The sequence below is a fragment of the Maylandia zebra genome, linkage group LG3, assembly GCF_041146795.1.
Source record: "Maylandia zebra isolate NMK-2024a linkage group LG3, Mzebra_GT3a, whole genome shotgun sequence".
NCBI classification, from domain to species: Eukaryota; Metazoa; Chordata; class Actinopteri; order Cichliformes; family Cichlidae; genus Maylandia; species Maylandia zebra.
Window position 1 is genome coordinate 52,796,252 of NC_135169.1, and position 16,156 is coordinate 52,812,407.

At 40.6% G+C, this 16,156-nt stretch overlaps 2 protein-coding genes across 3 annotated transcripts; one reads left to right on the top strand and one right to left on the bottom strand.

Moving 5' to 3' along the window:
- Positions 1-43: 43 nt before the first annotated feature.
- zgc:112271 (bolA-like protein 2) lies at positions 44-3,740 on the top strand. Of its 2 annotated transcripts, XM_014413654.4 has the most exons (4): positions 44-199; positions 399-463; positions 2,452-2,549; positions 3,531-3,740. In XM_014413654.4, the coding sequence occupies exons 2-4, from the start codon at positions 401-403 to the stop codon at positions 3,628-3,630; spliced, it is 261 nt and encodes an 86-aa protein (XP_014269140.1). In that variant the 5' UTR covers positions 44-199; positions 399-400; the 3' UTR covers positions 3,631-3,740. The 2 variants fall into 2 exon arrangements, with proteins under 2 accessions (XP_014269140.1, XP_076738106.1); XM_076881991.1 differs by lacking the exon at positions 44-199 and having other exon boundaries at positions 206-463.
- A 6,461-nt stretch (positions 3,741-10,201) lies between these two features.
- On the bottom strand, positions 10,202-11,987 carry LOC101488121 (protein C-ets-2-like). Its single transcript, XM_076882261.1, has 4 exons — positions 11,978-11,987; positions 10,934-11,158; positions 10,732-10,850; positions 10,202-10,452 (listed from the first exon to the last, which is right to left on the bottom strand). The coding sequence occupies exons 1-4, from the start codon at positions 11,985-11,987 to the stop codon at positions 10,240-10,242; spliced, it is 567 nt and encodes a 188-aa protein (XP_076738376.1). The 3' UTR covers positions 10,202-10,239.
- Between the last annotated feature and the right edge of the window lie 4,169 nt (positions 11,988-16,156).

Below are 16,156 nucleotides of genomic sequence, written 5' to 3' on the forward strand. Positions count from 1 at the left end.
ACCTCTAGTGTTATGATTTGCTATTTTAAATAATTGGTCCCGCCTACTGTATGTACGGCTCTCAAATGATTGGGCACTGTGTAATTTGTCACAATGCAATTGGTGTTTCTTTCGGTCTGTTGTGATCTTAGCGCCGAAGACTGACGCCAGGAGGACGTCCGCACAGAGTCACTAAGGAGCGACAGCATCACAGTTTTTGGTAATACTCTCATCTTCAACGATTTAACAGTCGAAGAGTATTTTTCTTTTAAATATACCGAGAATGCACGAGTGAATATAACGCCCTTATTTTAAGTGGCAGTTTACATCAGTCATCAGATCCAGTGTGACAAAGCAGCTGCCGGTCCGGCTAACCACTAACCCTGCAATCGGTTTGTTTCCGTTTTTATATCATGTAGACATGTCAGTAACAGCTGATCACATCCGGGACAGACTTATCAAAGAGCTGGCGGCAGTGCACGTGGTAGGTTCAAGACTGTTCCTAAGAGAGAGAGAGAGAGAGAAAGAGTGTGTGTGTGTGTGTGTGTGTGCGTGTGCGTGCACGCACATTCAAAGTGCTTTCAGTCATTAACAACAAAACCTTAACTTTGAAGTAACATTTTACAGGGCCCATTTGTAGCACAGTGGGTTAGGTCTGTTGCCTCACAGAAAAAAGGTTTGAACCCCAGCTGGGTCCTTTATGTGTGCTATTTGCATAATGCCCATGTGTCTGTGTGATTCCTCCCGCATTTCAAAGACATGTCTGTTAGTTTAATTTGTAATTCTAAATTGGACATGGATGTGAGGTAGAAGCACACCTATCTACATAATCAGTTTCTTCAATTCCAACCTCTCCACCATCACATACAAGACAAAAGAGCTGTCAAAGCTTGTAGAAAGATTGTAGACTTGCACAAGACTGAAATGGGCTACAAGACCAAAAGAAAGAAAGCTGGTGAGAAGGTGACAACTGTTATAATTCAGAAATGGAAGAAATATTAAACGACCCCCTATTATCCCAGGTTGTATGCCATATGCAAGCTCTTACCAACATGAAAGATGATGGGTGAGGATGATAACGGTTGAATCAGCCCAAAACTAGACAGAAGGAGTTGATGATTTCAAGGGTAGGTAGGACCAAGGCCACCTGGAACACCACTTGGAAAACACACTACGCTGTAACAGACTGAAATCTGGGTTGAAGAAGGAAGGAAACATCTAAATAATTCAGAGAAGGCTTGAGAGAAAGCGCAGTAATAGGGTGAAACCAAAATTTAGCTTTTTGGCCTCGACTCGACTCACCATGTTTGGAGAAAGAGAAATGCTCAGTATGACCCAAAGAACACCAAGCATGGAGGGTGAAACACTATACTTTGAAGGTGTTTTGTGTTAAGGCTTCAACATACAAACACCTGCACACTTTCCAGCCCACTTAAAATCCCGAGTATAAGAGATGATCCTGTCGAACCTGAAATAACTGGTCTGTTTTGAAAATGTGTAGAGAAAGTACAGATATTTGTTTAAAAATGTAGGGAGTAAAAGTACAGTTGTCAGAAAAATAAATACTGAAGTACAGATTGGTACTGTACTTAAATATACTTTTAACCTATGCATTTGTACTTCATTACTTTCCACCTCTGGGCAGGACCATGTATCATAAAACATTGAAGATGGGTCTTCCATCACAACACTAACCCAAACCATACCGCCAAGGCAACAAAGGAGTGGCTAAATAAGAAGAACATTAAGGTCATAGAGTGGCATAGCCAGTCTCCAGGACTCCAATAGAAAATTTGTGGATGGAGCTGAAACAGCAGCCAACAAACCTAAACAGCTGAGAGTTTCTGTGAAGACTGGGTCAGAATGTCTCATGAGATGTGTGCAAGCCTGGTGACCAACTACAAGCTTTTTTTTTAGGCAACAAGGGTTTCACCACCACTCACTCATGTTTTACACATGACACACAAATCAATTTATAACTTTTATGTAATGTATTTTTGCCTCTGTTAAAATGAAACTACCATGAAAAAATCAGAGCTGTAATTATTGATACTATGTTGTAATAATGTGCATTGCTGGAATGAAAGAAGGTACTCTTACATCAGTGTACTTTTCATACTTTACATGAGTTCTTTTTCTAATGGCACATAAACCAGTATATTTCAGAGGAAGTACAGAAGTACAGTAAGGTGTCAGTTTGGCTTCTGGCTAATGGTGATGCTATCTCACTGTTTTTAAACAATGCAAACAATGAATTGATTAATGCAGCAAATAATATGAGCACATCATTTGGTTATGAAAATGTTAGTTGCAGCTTGATACTCAATAGTTTCACTTCACACAACTACTGCAAATCTACCTTTTTATAATAAAGGATGAGTAATAATGACCTTGAAATGTATTTTTATAGAAGTATTTAGATTATTTGTCTTAAGTAAAGGTACTCACATACTTGATCTTGTGCTTAACCAGGAGGTGGAGGATACATCAGCCAACAGATGTGCTGCCAGCTTCAAAGTGCTGGTGGTTTCGCCCCAGTTTGAGAACAAACCACTGCTGCAGAGACACAGGTAATAACACATGTGCCAGTGTGTACGCATGAGGTGCTGATGACAAAACAAAGCTGTGGATGGTTTATTTGTTTCTCTGTAACCTTAACCTTCTTGGGTTAAGAAGTAAAAAAGGCTCAAGGGATGAACCTGTGTTATGGCTACATGTAACAGAAAACTAGGCAAAGAATTTTATATTGTGTCTTTAGACACTTTAATAGTAGCGTACTGCAAAAACATATATTTTGTTCCAATTACTTTAATTGAATATATGAAAAATGTAAACAATAAAAAAAACAAGTATTTTTGCAAATACCAAGTGATTCCTTAATGGCTATTAGTGCAAGACTTTGTATGGCTTGAGTCCTTTAAAAAATTAGCAATTTTAACAGGAAATGAAACAAAAAGAGAAACAAAATTGTATATTTTTGCTTCAAATCATCATCGGTATGTACAGAGGAGGTGGGGAGAGAGAGGTTCAACATTGTGAGTGTGTAGAGTCATCTTTAAAACACAGTGGAGGCTCTAGCCAGTGGTGTGGAGCATGGCAATGATCCCACCAGTGCAGTTAAATCATACCTGGATAGAAGAACACACAGTGGAGCACTGTCAGTCATGGACTAGCCTCCCCAGAGCTCGACATTATTGAAGCTGTGTGGGATTATCCAGACACAGAACAGAACAAAGGCAGAAACCTCCGAAGAAGAACTTTGAATTTCCTTCATGAAGGGCAACTATTCCTGAAAATGACCTGAAGCAGCCTCAGAGTGTTCTGCGTTGCCTTTCAAGCTGGTTAGAATTGTGCAACATATGTCTGCAGATTTCCATAAACCACAGCAAATATTTTCTATTTTCCTAGCAAAATATAAAGAAATGAAGTGTAACGCAGGACTTTTGCTCAGATTATACGTCTGTGCGGGTTTCAGTGAAACTCCTTTCTAGCCGTTTCTGCAGCCTTAAAGCTCGTCATGTCACTGTGCTGTGTGTACTGTGTGTTGGCAGGATGGTGAATACTTGTCTAGCCGAGGAGCTGAAAGAGATCCATGCTTTTGAACAGAAGACCCTCACACCAGAACAGTGGAAGAAACAGAATTCACAATGACACACAAACACTGTATCACGTTGTTGCCATAAACACTCACTGGATATGTAGAACGGATACACTTCTTAAATTCTCTTTAATCGACTGGCAATAAAACTCTTAGATGCTTCCTCCTGTCTCTGTTGAATCATTTTTATTGGACTCTCTGCTGTTTTGACAGCACAACATCATGTTTTTTATTGCTAATAAATCATGATAAATACATTTAATGAAGTTACAAATGCCCACTGCAGAACATGGTAAATGGTAAATGGCCTGTATTTGTATAGCGCTTTACTACTCCCTAAGGACCCCAAAGCGCTTTACACATTCAGTCATCCACCAATTCACACACACATTCACACACTGGTGATGGCAAGCTGCATGTAGCCACAGCCACCCTGGGGCGCACTGACAGAGGCGAGGCTCATAATTTATATATAATTTATTCTGTTTATTTTATTTATATGGCACAAAATCAAGTAAACCCTCACCTCAAGTCAGTATGTAGTTTATCTCATCAGTGCATATCATTAGATAAGGTGAGGTGATGGTGAACAGTTTATTAAAGAAGATCATTGATCATAAAGGTACATCGTTCACCATCTCACAATACTGCGATTGCAGCCATTCCCCAACTCCAACTATGTGATTTATGTAATGGTGAGCGTGTCATTTTAAGGATGTGATTAAATCCTAAACTTATAGTGATTCAAGTATTTTAAGGAGCAGTGCTGTTATATGTCATATGGGGATGCTGCTGGCACACTACATGTCCCAGTGACCCCCAGGATTACAGATCAGTGGCACTGACTTCGCACGTCATGAAGATCCTAGAAAGGCTCGTCCTTGACTGTACATATACAACAAAATTGTTGATTACCTGACAGGAAGACCACAAGGTCTGACAAGGTGATCAGCAAGACAGGGGCGCCACAAGGGACAAGGGACCTCTCCCCTTGGACATTGTGGAGGACTGTAAATACCCTAGAGTACACATAGGGCATAGGAAGGGTCAGAGAAGCTGAGGTCTTTTAACATCTGTGAGAAAGTGCTCATGATTTTCTACGAGTCTGCTGTGGTCAGTGCCATCCTCTGATGTTGCAAGTTAAGGGGTGATAAATGCCAAGATCAAGTGCGGATCAAGAAACTGGTTCTGCAAGGCCAGTAATATTGTGGGGGATGGAGCTGGGGTGGTGTTGGAGAGGTGGATGTTGTCCAAGATAAGGACAACGTTGGACAGTACCTTCCACCCACTCCGTGACATGCCAGCACATTCAGTGAGAGACTGAGATTACACAAATGCACCACTGGATGACACAGGAAATCATTCCTGCCTGTGGATATTTGTCTGTACGACTCCTCAGTGTAATGCACAGTACACAGTGCAGTAGTCACACCCTTTTGCACATCCTCCACAGTGAAAATAATAAGATTATACCGTTAGAGAATCTGTAACCACATAATTTCTTTAAGCCAATAAAGTATTTGATTATGATTCATTATAAAGTGTTGTCTATATCACGCTTTTTTTGTAAAAAGTGCATCAACAGCTATCACAAAATGATGCACTCTAAACCCTGTAAGAGCGTCACACACGTATGTTCCCATGATAACGTTGGAAGGAGTGTATAAATGGAACTTGCAGAGACGTTCACTGTGTATGCTTTTACTTCCTTTCAAGTAAATAAATGCGTTGGAGCTCGCTACTGTGTCTCACTTCATAAGAGACTTTTTCTAACAATAGGTTATAAATGATTAAAATCACTTGGAGTGGTTTAAGTGGAGTATTGTTACAGTGATTTGAAACTCGTACATAGGTCTCAAATCTGCCTTAAAGACTGTGAGAGAGAAACAATAAGTCAATAGTTTCTAATCATATTTTCATGGTTTCACGCACTTTTCACACAGCATTAGGTGCTCACCTGAGCATGACACTATTTGTTGTGTTTTGTGCATATTTACTGGCTGATATGCTTTTGACCTGAACTTGTGACTAAGCTATTAATGATCATGTGCTCCCAAATAAAAATAGATTCAAAAAAATAATAAAATCTTTGCATCTGAATTTTTCTGTTTCTGTTTGTTTTATACATTTTTTGGTGTTTAAGTATAAAGTACTTGGTGAAGTCAGTGGGTAAAGTTAGCATACGATATTGAGCATTTTTTAAACGAGTGATGCTGTATAAAACAGCTTCTTAAAGGTAAAAAGGGTCTTACATGAAGACTTTTTAGGCTTATGACATTTTAAATATGCTAGTATATTTTTGTATGTGTAGAGGTGTTTTCATAGTGTGCCATTGCATTAAAGGAACAGTTCTGAAAAGATTCCTCCACCTCTCTCCATTTTTTAGCTAATGATACTGTCGTGACACAAGCATGTCATGTGGCAGGCAGAATGCAGGACTCTGCAAACAGTCAAAATCACAGCTTTATTGCTATCAAAAAGCAGAGAACATCAAGTCAAGTGATCTTTATTTATATAGCACATTTAAAGGACATCAAGTGTCGGCCAAAGTGCTGAACAGAGGGATAATATAATCAAATAAAAATAATTAAAATAGATAAGATCAAAACATTATAGAAAAGATTGTGAGACATCCATATATGTTTGTAAAAATATATGTGTACATGCAAATATGCACATACATATACAAAAGTGTACACATTCACACACAAGCACACATACATGAACATAAAATACATGTATAAGTATACACATGCAAACATCGTCCAATGAGATAAAAGACCAGAATAATAAAACAGAATAAAATAGGTGTCAGAGAGATCTGAAAGCCTTGGAAAATAGGTAGGTCTTCAGATTTGATTTGAAGGAGGAGGAAGAGGGAAGACTGTTCCAGAGTCTCGAGGCGGCAATGGAGAAAGCCTGTCACCTCTAGATTTGAACTGGGAGTATGGAAATAATAAAAGCGTCTGACTGGAGGAGCGCAGAGTTCGAGTGGGTAGGTGTAGGCTAAGGAGATCTGAAATGTAACCTGGAGCCAAACCATGGAGAGGTTTAAAAACAAATAATAAACCCTTAAAATCAATTCTATATTTAACTGTCAGCCAATGTAGAGATGCAAGTATCAGAGTAATACTCTCTCTCGTTCTGGTTGCGGGCGGGACAGGCTTGAGTGACACATGCCTAAATAGAGAGAGTTACAGTGGTCAGTCAGAATCAACAGTACAGTAATCAATGAGAAATACAAAGCAAGAGGTGGTACGCATCATGAGGGAGAACACAATGAGGAACAGAGGGAGATGCAGACAATATATACACATAGGAACACAACTGAACTGAATCACAGCTAATGAGACAGGCGGAGCAAAGCTGAACATCACACACAAAGGACAAAATAAAACAGGAAGTAACACACACACACAGTGAGACTCAGACTAAGAAACGTGAACGTGACACTGGGATCAGGGATACGGAGAGACATGACAGACTGGGGAGACAAAAAGGACAAAATACAAAAACAGACAGATGCCGACATATTTCAGAGGTTTAATATTTTTTATCCACAGTTTTGAAGTCTTTATATAGTATGAGGCATACAGTAGGTATGCTGGTACACAACATGTGTTGCATCAAAGGTTAGGGCCAACATGCAGCCTCCGTACATACAATCCAGTAGCTAAAACCAAGCATAGCAGCCAAGCTACTTTGAGATCTGACCAGCAGTTGGTGGTATTACAAACTATAATACATAATATTGGTAGAGAGTCAATCTGTACCCTCCCTAAATAATAAAAGGGCATCTTGTAGTCCAAATTCCCAGTGATGTGAAGTTCTCACTGTGAATATGTGCAAGCTGCACAAGCTCCATAGTGGTTCCAGCAGCTCACCACATGATTCCTCTCATGGACTCGGGTATGGTGGGATCTCAGAATCGCTGTCAGGAGGTGTTTTTTTGTGTTTTTGTTTGTTTTTACCAAGGATCAGCTGGTGGTGGGTGGACTAAATGGATGGAGCCTAATTGATGTATTCACTCTTGCTCAGCCAACTCTCTTTGCTTTTCACGTCAGTGCACAGGTGAAGTGCAGTGCATTTGTGTGTGGTTAGCTAGACTCGTCAGCTCCTGCAGAGAAATCAGGCCTTCTAATTTAACCTCTGTTATACATTTCAGGGCTAGGTTATTGATTTCTTGCCTTTTCACTCCTACTTGAGCAGATTTATTTCAGAGTGGTTTGAGTCATTGTGAGGAGCTTTGTTTGCAAGGCCAGTTTGTAACGTGTGTTAACATAAAAAGCTTTTCATCTTCAACTCAGAGATTTCTACTTAGTGTTAATTTCAGGTGGTGTATTCCTTTGGTCTTTCTGCTGAGCAGGACCAACTTGGCCAACCTGTTTTTGCCTTTGCATATTTATTGACTTAATTTGTAATAACCTTTTGGCCAAGCAGCTTCATGTAACTAAACTCTATTCAAACACTCCTTCCAGGGCAAACATATTCAGAAACTCTCAGGGTTGAAAGGAAAGCATAAAGTCATAATTAGCTCTTAAAGAGAAATGTATCTGGTAGAAAACGGCAGGTTTTATGTCACATGAACATACACTTGCTCTGTCCTGAATAAATTATCCATCCTCATACACTCAGGCTCAGACAAAGACACACACTTTTCCCCTTGATGGCTCTTCCATTAGCACACCTCAGGAGGGTAAGTGGTGGAATTAATCCTCACACACTTGACACTCTCGCTCTGTTTCTGTTTCCTGTTCTCTGAGGGATGAAATTAAATCAGCATTCAGCCATTTCTGATCTAAACCTGATGCTTGATGCTGTCAGGGGTGTGTGGTGAATGATCTGCTACATTCAGAGGCATTATACTTACTATGTTCCACTTGTTTGCATTTTAGTCTAGCTTCTGGGGTGGCAGATAAGTCATAATATATTCAGGAAAATGAAAATACATGTAAGGTCACTGACTCACAGTCAGTCTAAAAATATTTCCTGAGAAGGAAATTCATTGATATGGTGCCATTCAGTGAGTATTTTAAAGTCTGATTTTTCCTTTTTGTTAAGTTTCAGTCAGCTGAAATTTGTTTTCAGTCATTTAAAGCTTTGTGTCTATCTCATACTGAACAGAATCAGAACAGCACTGCTTTCTTTTTAAATTCACTAGATTCATTTTTTTTTCTTACATAACTGTTTCTCTCTCCTTGTTTTAATGCCATCTTCTTATTTATTTCTCCTTTTAACGTGATTAAAAGGATACTCGTTTCATTGTGACAGAATAAAAGTGGGTGGTAGGCAGAGACGGGCTCCTCCAGGCTGCACATTAGGGAGCACTGTCCACTCACAGCCAATCACAGTCTCTCTGTGTGGGTTGTCCCTGTGTTCTCGATAGTTATTATTCACTTCCGGTTCTCTTCCACAGTGTGTCTTTGTTCTGTCTTCCTCACCTCACCCCCAACTGATCATGGGAGATGGTCACCCCTCCCTGAGCCTGACTCTGCTGGAGGTTTCTTCCTGTTAAAAGGGAGTTTTTCCTTCCCACTGTCACCAAGAGGGAAGGCGTCTCAAACTTAAATGAGCTGTGGGCCACTGCTAGCACTGTCATCTCATGTGAGGGTTGTTTGTTTTTTAAAATGTAAAATATTGTGTAACAAGAGAAAACTGCAAACGTGAACGCAAATGTTTTTCCTCCCTCTTAACTGAAGCCTTTCATTGAACTACCAAATAAACACGTTGGTCCTCGCATTCTGGTTAGACATGTGGCAGCACTTCTGCTATCATTGTGTTTGTATTTAACAAATTAAAAATGCAGACATAAGGTTACACATGAGTTTGTGACTCTCTCACTGAACTAACAGAGCCGATCCCTCAGCATGTTTGTGCTCTCTGCTCATGTCCCCTTCATATTCAATCTGGCATATTTTGGCTTTTTAAAGAACTTATTTTAACACTGAACTCAACAACAAATAAATCCTCCCTAACAAAAAAGTCACTTTGAGGGTCAAATTGCATTCGATTTCTAAGTATACTAACCCCAAGTTGCTTTCCGAGGCGTCCACTAGATTTGAATGTTAGCTAGAAAGCACTTAGGTGTCGAGAAACGTGCTTGTCTGAATGGTTAAGGTTTGTTGTATGGAGTATGATAGAAAGATGTCATATAAGAACCCATCCATTTACCAATATAAAGCACCTTGAGGCAACTGTTGTTGCAATATAGCACTCTGTGTTAGCCCTGCCTGATGACCTGTCCTGGCTCTGTCCTTCCTCTCAACCTATGGCAGCTGGAATTGACTGCCGCCCGTTGGTGACCCTGAACTGGATAAGCAAAAGAAGAGGAATGAATGAGAATGTTTCTCTGAGATGAAGCAGATAGAAATCAGCTGTAATTCATTTACGGTTTCATTGATTTTATTTCTTTTAACTGATGTTTATAGTATAAGTTAAATATACAAAGGATTGCTAAACGAGTCCATGTGCCTTAACTATTCACAGAGGAATAAATAACTTTTAAAATGAACTGACATGAATTGATTTCTATTATTTGACAGTGACAGAGATAAAGTGGTACACCACTTCCATGTCGTCAAACAAGCATATGCGCTGAGCTGTGTCATGTAAAGTGAAAACTATAAGACGCTTAACAAGTACTGTTCCTTTTTCTTGCCTCACTATAGACTCTTACTGCTGATATTCAGTGTGGCATGCAGCTCCCCAGGCTCATATCCAAGAAGGCCTTGCAGGTTGCATACGAAGCGATAGACGTAGCGCTTGCCAGCGGTTTTGCGAATAATGTTCTTGTCATAGTAGTAGCGCAAACCACGGCTCAGCTTCTCATAATTCATCTTAGGTTTGTTCTTCCTGCGACCCCACAGCACTGCCACCTGAAGAAATAATCCACATGTAAACACCAGCAGAATAAGCCTCGTGTTTCCTTTTTATAACAGCAACATGATGATTTCTAAATGACCAATATTGAAGCAGTAGTTAGCAACGTCAGCTCATAGAAGAAGGTTCTTTGGTGCTTTCATTGCAGAGTGGAACATGTGGAGGTTACAAATATGCCATTACAAAGTGAAAAATACCCTAATTGAAATGTGGCCCTTCATGCTCTACTCATGCAGGTATATATCCTGATATGTTGTGAACTCAGCATTAATGACCTCGTCAGGATCCGTCAGTTTGAACTCCCAGCCATTTCCTGTCCAGCTTATGCACGAATGACAGCTGCGGTCTGTCAGAAGCTCCAGCAGAAACTGCCAGAGCTGAATGGGCCCACTGCCTATTGAGACATGACAGAACAAATGAGTATGCTTACCTCATGGCTACACCTTATCGTTTACCTCCTTCAGCCACTCTACTCACCAGTGTAGCCAGCAAGAACTGCTACAGGTATTACAGCTGTCTCCAGATCAGTTTTGCTGCCTGCACATTCCCTGAAGTTCCTCTGTTGCTGAGGTAACATGAAGGCATTTTCAGACATGCTCTCTTCCATTACTGGCTGGACGTCATGGTGCGGAGCAGCCCATGATTGAGTGCCCACAGCGGCAGACTCATCCCCAAGAACACTCTCCACTTCTGAGCCTGTCCCTGGACACACATTGGAAACAGAATCAAGTGATGTTTGCCAGCTCAACTGAGTGGTCATATCAAACTGTAGATTAGTCTACAGTCTTCCAAAAATGAGCTGATGTAATAAAGTAACTAAAATTAACTAACTGAAGAAGAGAGCTTTAGTCGGAGCACAGTCCAGAGCCTCCTTCTACAAGGATGAAACACAGAATACACAGCTGCAGGGAGGACACGGCAAAGAACAGAGGGAGACTCAGACCATATGTACACAGGGAGATGGAAACACCGAGGAACACAGCTGAAACTCACTGGGAAACAAGGCAAAGGAAGCAAAACTAAAGACAGTGCACACGACATAAGTAACAAATAAAATAAGACAGGAAGTAACGATCACTGAGTCCAGGACAAAGACATACAAACGCGACACAAGTAATGGGGAAACCAGAAAACCACGGAGACAAGACACAGAGATATCCACACACAACTGGGCACACAAGAAGGGAAATATTACATAACAGAGACACGTGGGCTCAACAAGAACATAACTAAAGATCCAAACACATTGCTGGAAGATAATGAAAGTATAAAGGGAAATAGCAACCATTTTCCTAAAGAGCATTACTAAAACACAAGTGATCCTCAAAAACTCACAACCCTGGCTCCAAGACCCATCGACCATGAAACGATTATTATATTCCACGTCAGCTGTAAGTCCTCTAACTGCAAAGTGGATGTGTTACGAGCCACAGCACCTGTCAGCCCACATAAATGCTCTGCTCACTCAGTAAGCTCCTCTGGCATTAACATCAGCTCTAAAACTGTATGTGGCTCACTTACTTTTGTCCATATTGGGTCTTTTTCCCTTTGTGGAGCAATTCTGACTGTAATGCTTTTTATTCAACTGATGACTCAGTATCATGTGATCTGTCTCACCTCCATTCCCTCGTATTTCCTGCAGCGGGGCTGCAGAGCTAATGTTGCTGCTGCCACGTTGTGAATAGGCTGGATAGTGGCCTCCATGCTGCACACTCATTGGTTCCAGATCGTGGAGGTCTGAGCTCTCACTGGGATGGTACTGAAGGTGGTAATTATCTCTGTCTGAGCATCCCTCAATCTCTGAGTAATTTTCTGAAGGAAACACGACAACAAAACAACAAAAGTCTCAAGCTTGCAGTTGGGTGGTGCGTGCAGACGGCTAATGAAGAAGAGCAGTCACGTTCTCTCAGTGACAATGGGCTTTATTCACAATCAGTATGCACGCATCTGTGAATGAAGTATGCATACAGTTCACTCTGTTCCATATATCAATATATAATTTTTTTCACTGATGATAGCAATAGTATCAAGTTTGAAGCAGTTCTATTTTTTTTCATAGTCCAAACATATACAGGTGGTAGTATGTGGCTCAGCACATCTATTCAACACTGTCTGAAATGCCACATAATGACCTGCTGAGAGAAAGGACTGAGCAAAGAGAACTGACCATTTAAAATTTCAGAGTTTTGAATTCTTCACCATTCTTGTGCAATGATAGAAAACAATGTGGCTAGAAAGCTAACTCTGTGCTTTTCAATAAAAGTGCTATCACCTCTCCTCATGGTCTCCAGGTGCTCCCACAGGATTTCTCCTGCAGTGGAGTCAGACAGCAGGCCCAGGAAAGCCTCTTGGTCAAGACCACACAGCTCGCTGCCATCCAGACCTCTGAGGTCTGAGCCCAGGCAGCAGAGCCCAAACTCAGCCTGGCACCAGTCCAGCCAGTGGTTCACCTCCCACTTCGACCACAACCTAGGATCTAAATATACATGCACATGCATTAATAATAGAGTCGGCAACACGTGACAACTAATCAAAGCTCCCACTGTACCCTGTGGAAAGTGACAGCTGATTCTCTCCTGAGTGAAGCCTGCAAAGCTGGCTTTCACAGCCTGAGTGAAGACCTCCTTACTGGTTGGGGTGAGGGGGGGGACCTCTAGGACATCAAACTCTGGAACAAAAGTTATGTTTACTCTTTACAACACATTAAAGACGACCTATCATTAAATATTTCACAACTTTTGATTCAGTTATTTCATACATGGTGCAATAAAGCTAATCTACAGAGATTAAGTTTATTATGATGACACATTTATGTATGTATGAGCTACACAATTAGAATATAAATTAGTTATGTGCAAAAGTCTTGAGCCATCCCTCTCTTTTTTATTTCTAAGGACCCAGACTTTCTTTTAGGTGATGCTCTTTCTTTTCTTTTTTCCCCCCTTATTTTATTCAATTAAATTTATTTGATTTATATAGCACCAGATCAAAACAACAGTCACCTCAAGCCACTTTAAATTGTAAGGAAAAGACACAAAAATACACAATAAACCTGAACCTCACCATTTTCAGATGAACTTTTTTTTTTCCACAAGAAATTTTAAATAGTATTTTCAGGCACTTTGTTACCAGCAACCTGATGAAAACATCATTTTCTTTCTTTTCTTGGTAACTTGGTTTATCTCAGCATGGTGTGCAGCGTGTCAGACAAATTAAAGTAGAGCCCCGAAGTAGGTGGCCTAAAAAGAAAGGACAGCAAATGAACAATGTCTGAAACTCGTGTCCTTAAGAAATAGCACCTGACCCAGGACCTTCATCTGACCCATCTGCTGTTCTGGAGCCAGAAGGACGGCTGTCTCGCATGCTGATGAAGTTCACCTAATTTCACAGAAATTGGACTGAAAATCAGTGGCAGCCGGTTTGATGGGGGAATGAAGCCAACTGTGAACATTGATTTAAATCACCATCAATACGTATGTATGCCTGCAGTCATCTTTAAAATGCAACAAGGCTCTGTCATGTTTTGTTGTTGGTTTTCAGACAGTGGTGTGGAGGTTTTTGTCAAAATTAATGAAATGATGAATTCAGAAAAGTATCATTATGAAAATAACGTCAAACACACCATCAGTGCAGTGAAAGCAGAGCTGCAGAGAGAACACAGTGGAGCACCATCGTTCATGGACCGGCCTCCCCAGAGCTCAACATTATATTATTACTATTATTATTATTACTATTAAAACAGTGTGGGATCATCCCGACAGAGAACAGAAACATCCAAAGAAGAGCTCTGGAGAACTATTCAATAAATCACTGCATCGATATCCCCATTTTTCTAGCAACACATGGAGGGGGGACTCAAGTCTTTTGCACAGCACTGTATTAGCTGTTTAAAACCTCCCAGACATTGTCATCACATTAATCAGCATGAACTAAATTATTAGATCGTCAACCAAAAGTGATGCGAGTCAGCTACAGGATGCACAGTGAGAGACGCTGGTTTGTGTTTGTATGATGGGGGACTGTTCCACTTTGCTGTCAGTCCGAATGATCTTCTTAGTTTGAGAGTAAACAAATTATGAACAAATACACTTTTTTCTAATATGCTATTGGTTCTATGCTGCTTATAAATGCAAAGGCGAATAAAGTTTTGTGTTATAATATCAGCCATGTCTAACATAATGTATTAGACATATTGACAGACAATAAAAAGATTCAAAGTAAAAATCATTCATTCTGATAAAACACAGAACAGAGAGATGTTGGTGTCTTACCGTAAGTGTTGCCATCCATCTCAGTGTGTGTGAGACTGAGGATCAGGTGGAGTAAATAGGGATCACACGGGGAATGAGCCTTTAATATAATAGCTGTGAGGGAAGGAGGAGGCAGGCCGTGATTGACAACTGTCAGCCACGGAGATGTGGGAGGGTCAGCAGGAAGAGATATAAGGTCCAGTGTAAGCCCGCCACATAATAAATCAGTGTGTATAAGAATCAGAATCAGAATCAGAAAGGGTTTTATTGCCAAATGTTGAGCAGGTTTACAACATTAGGAAGTTGCTGCGGTACTTAGTGCAAACATACTGTCATAAATAACGCTTAAATAGACATAAAAATAAAAATAAGAATTAAAAGTGCTAAGTAGATAGATATATACATGAGTGCAGGTGGTGATCAGTGCCAAACATGGAATGATGCAGTGAACACAGCGTAGGGTCATGTGTTTCTGGTTGGAACAGTCATACAGTTATTGTTCATGTGTCCAACAGCAGAGGGGAAGAAACTGTTCTTATGGCGAGAGGTTCTGGTGCGAATGGACCGGAGCCTCCTGCCTGAGGGGAGCAGGTCAAACAGACTGTGTCCAGGGTGAGAAGGGTCAGCTGTGACTGAGCTGCACGCCCCAGTGTCCTGGAGGCGTACAGGTCCTGCAGAGATGGGAGTCTGCAGCCAATCACCTTCTCAGCAGAGCGCACAACACGCTGCAGTCTCTGTTTGTCCCTGATAGTGGCTCCAGCGTACCACACGGTGATGGAGGAGGTGAGGATGGACTCGATGATTGCAGTGTAGAATTGCATCATCGTCCGTGTTGGCAGGTTGAATTTCTTCAGCTGCCTCAGGAAGTACATCCTCTGCTGGGCTTTCTTAATGACGGAGGTGATGGTGGGCTCCCACTTCAGGTCCTGGGTGATGGTGGTACCCAGGAAGCGGAATGAGTCCACAGAGGTGATGGGGGTGTCATTCAGGATGATGGGGGGGAGTGGGGCTGTGTGCTTCCTGAAATCCACAATATAAGTATAATAACATAAGAATATGCTAGAATAAGTACATTTATTGTTTTTGTGGTATATATTAAGAATTTGTTAAAACACACATACAGCTTCCCACTTCCTGTTTGTTGGAAATTTGTAGAGAGTAGTAAACTCTGAACTATCTTGGAGGAGGTATGGGTGGACTATTTCAGGAGAAAGACTGGAGAATAAAAAAAAATAAAAAATATAAAAAAATATGCAAAACTGCAGCTAATTGTGTATCAAACAAGTCACGAGACTAAAGTGACGTCCTAAGTTTAATCGGCAGTCCAACTGCTGTTGAGTCAGTTTTAGAAACTGACTTTAAAGGTTAGTGCTAATGAAAAATAGGAAGAAAAAAATATATCAGAATTTCTTTTTTTTTAATTTATTTTTTTTTTTATAACAAATAGGAC

Excerpts from the sequence above, each read along its gene's own strand:
- zgc:112271 (XM_014413654.4), top strand. The coding sequence starts at position 401 with ATGTCAGTAACAGCTGATCACATCCGGGACAGACTTATCAAAGAGCTG. Across the intron at positions 464-2,451 it reads AGCTGGCGGCAGTGCACGTG|GAGGTGGAGGATACATCAGC; the intron begins GTAGGTTCAAGA and ends GTGCTTAACCAG. Across the intron at positions 2,550-3,530 it reads CCACTGCTGCAGAGACACAG|GATGGTGAATACTTGTCTAG; the intron begins GTAATAACACAT and ends GTGTGTTGGCAG.
- LOC101488121 (XM_076882261.1), bottom strand. Across the intron at positions 10,851-10,933 it reads AGTTCTTGCTGGCTACACTG|GCAGTGGGCCCATTCAGCTC; the intron begins GTGAGTAGAGTG and ends ATGTCTCAATAG. Across the intron at positions 10,453-10,731 it reads AACTGACGGATCCTGACGAG|GTGGCAGTGCTGTGGGGTCG; the intron begins GTCATTAATGCT and ends TTATTTCTTCAG.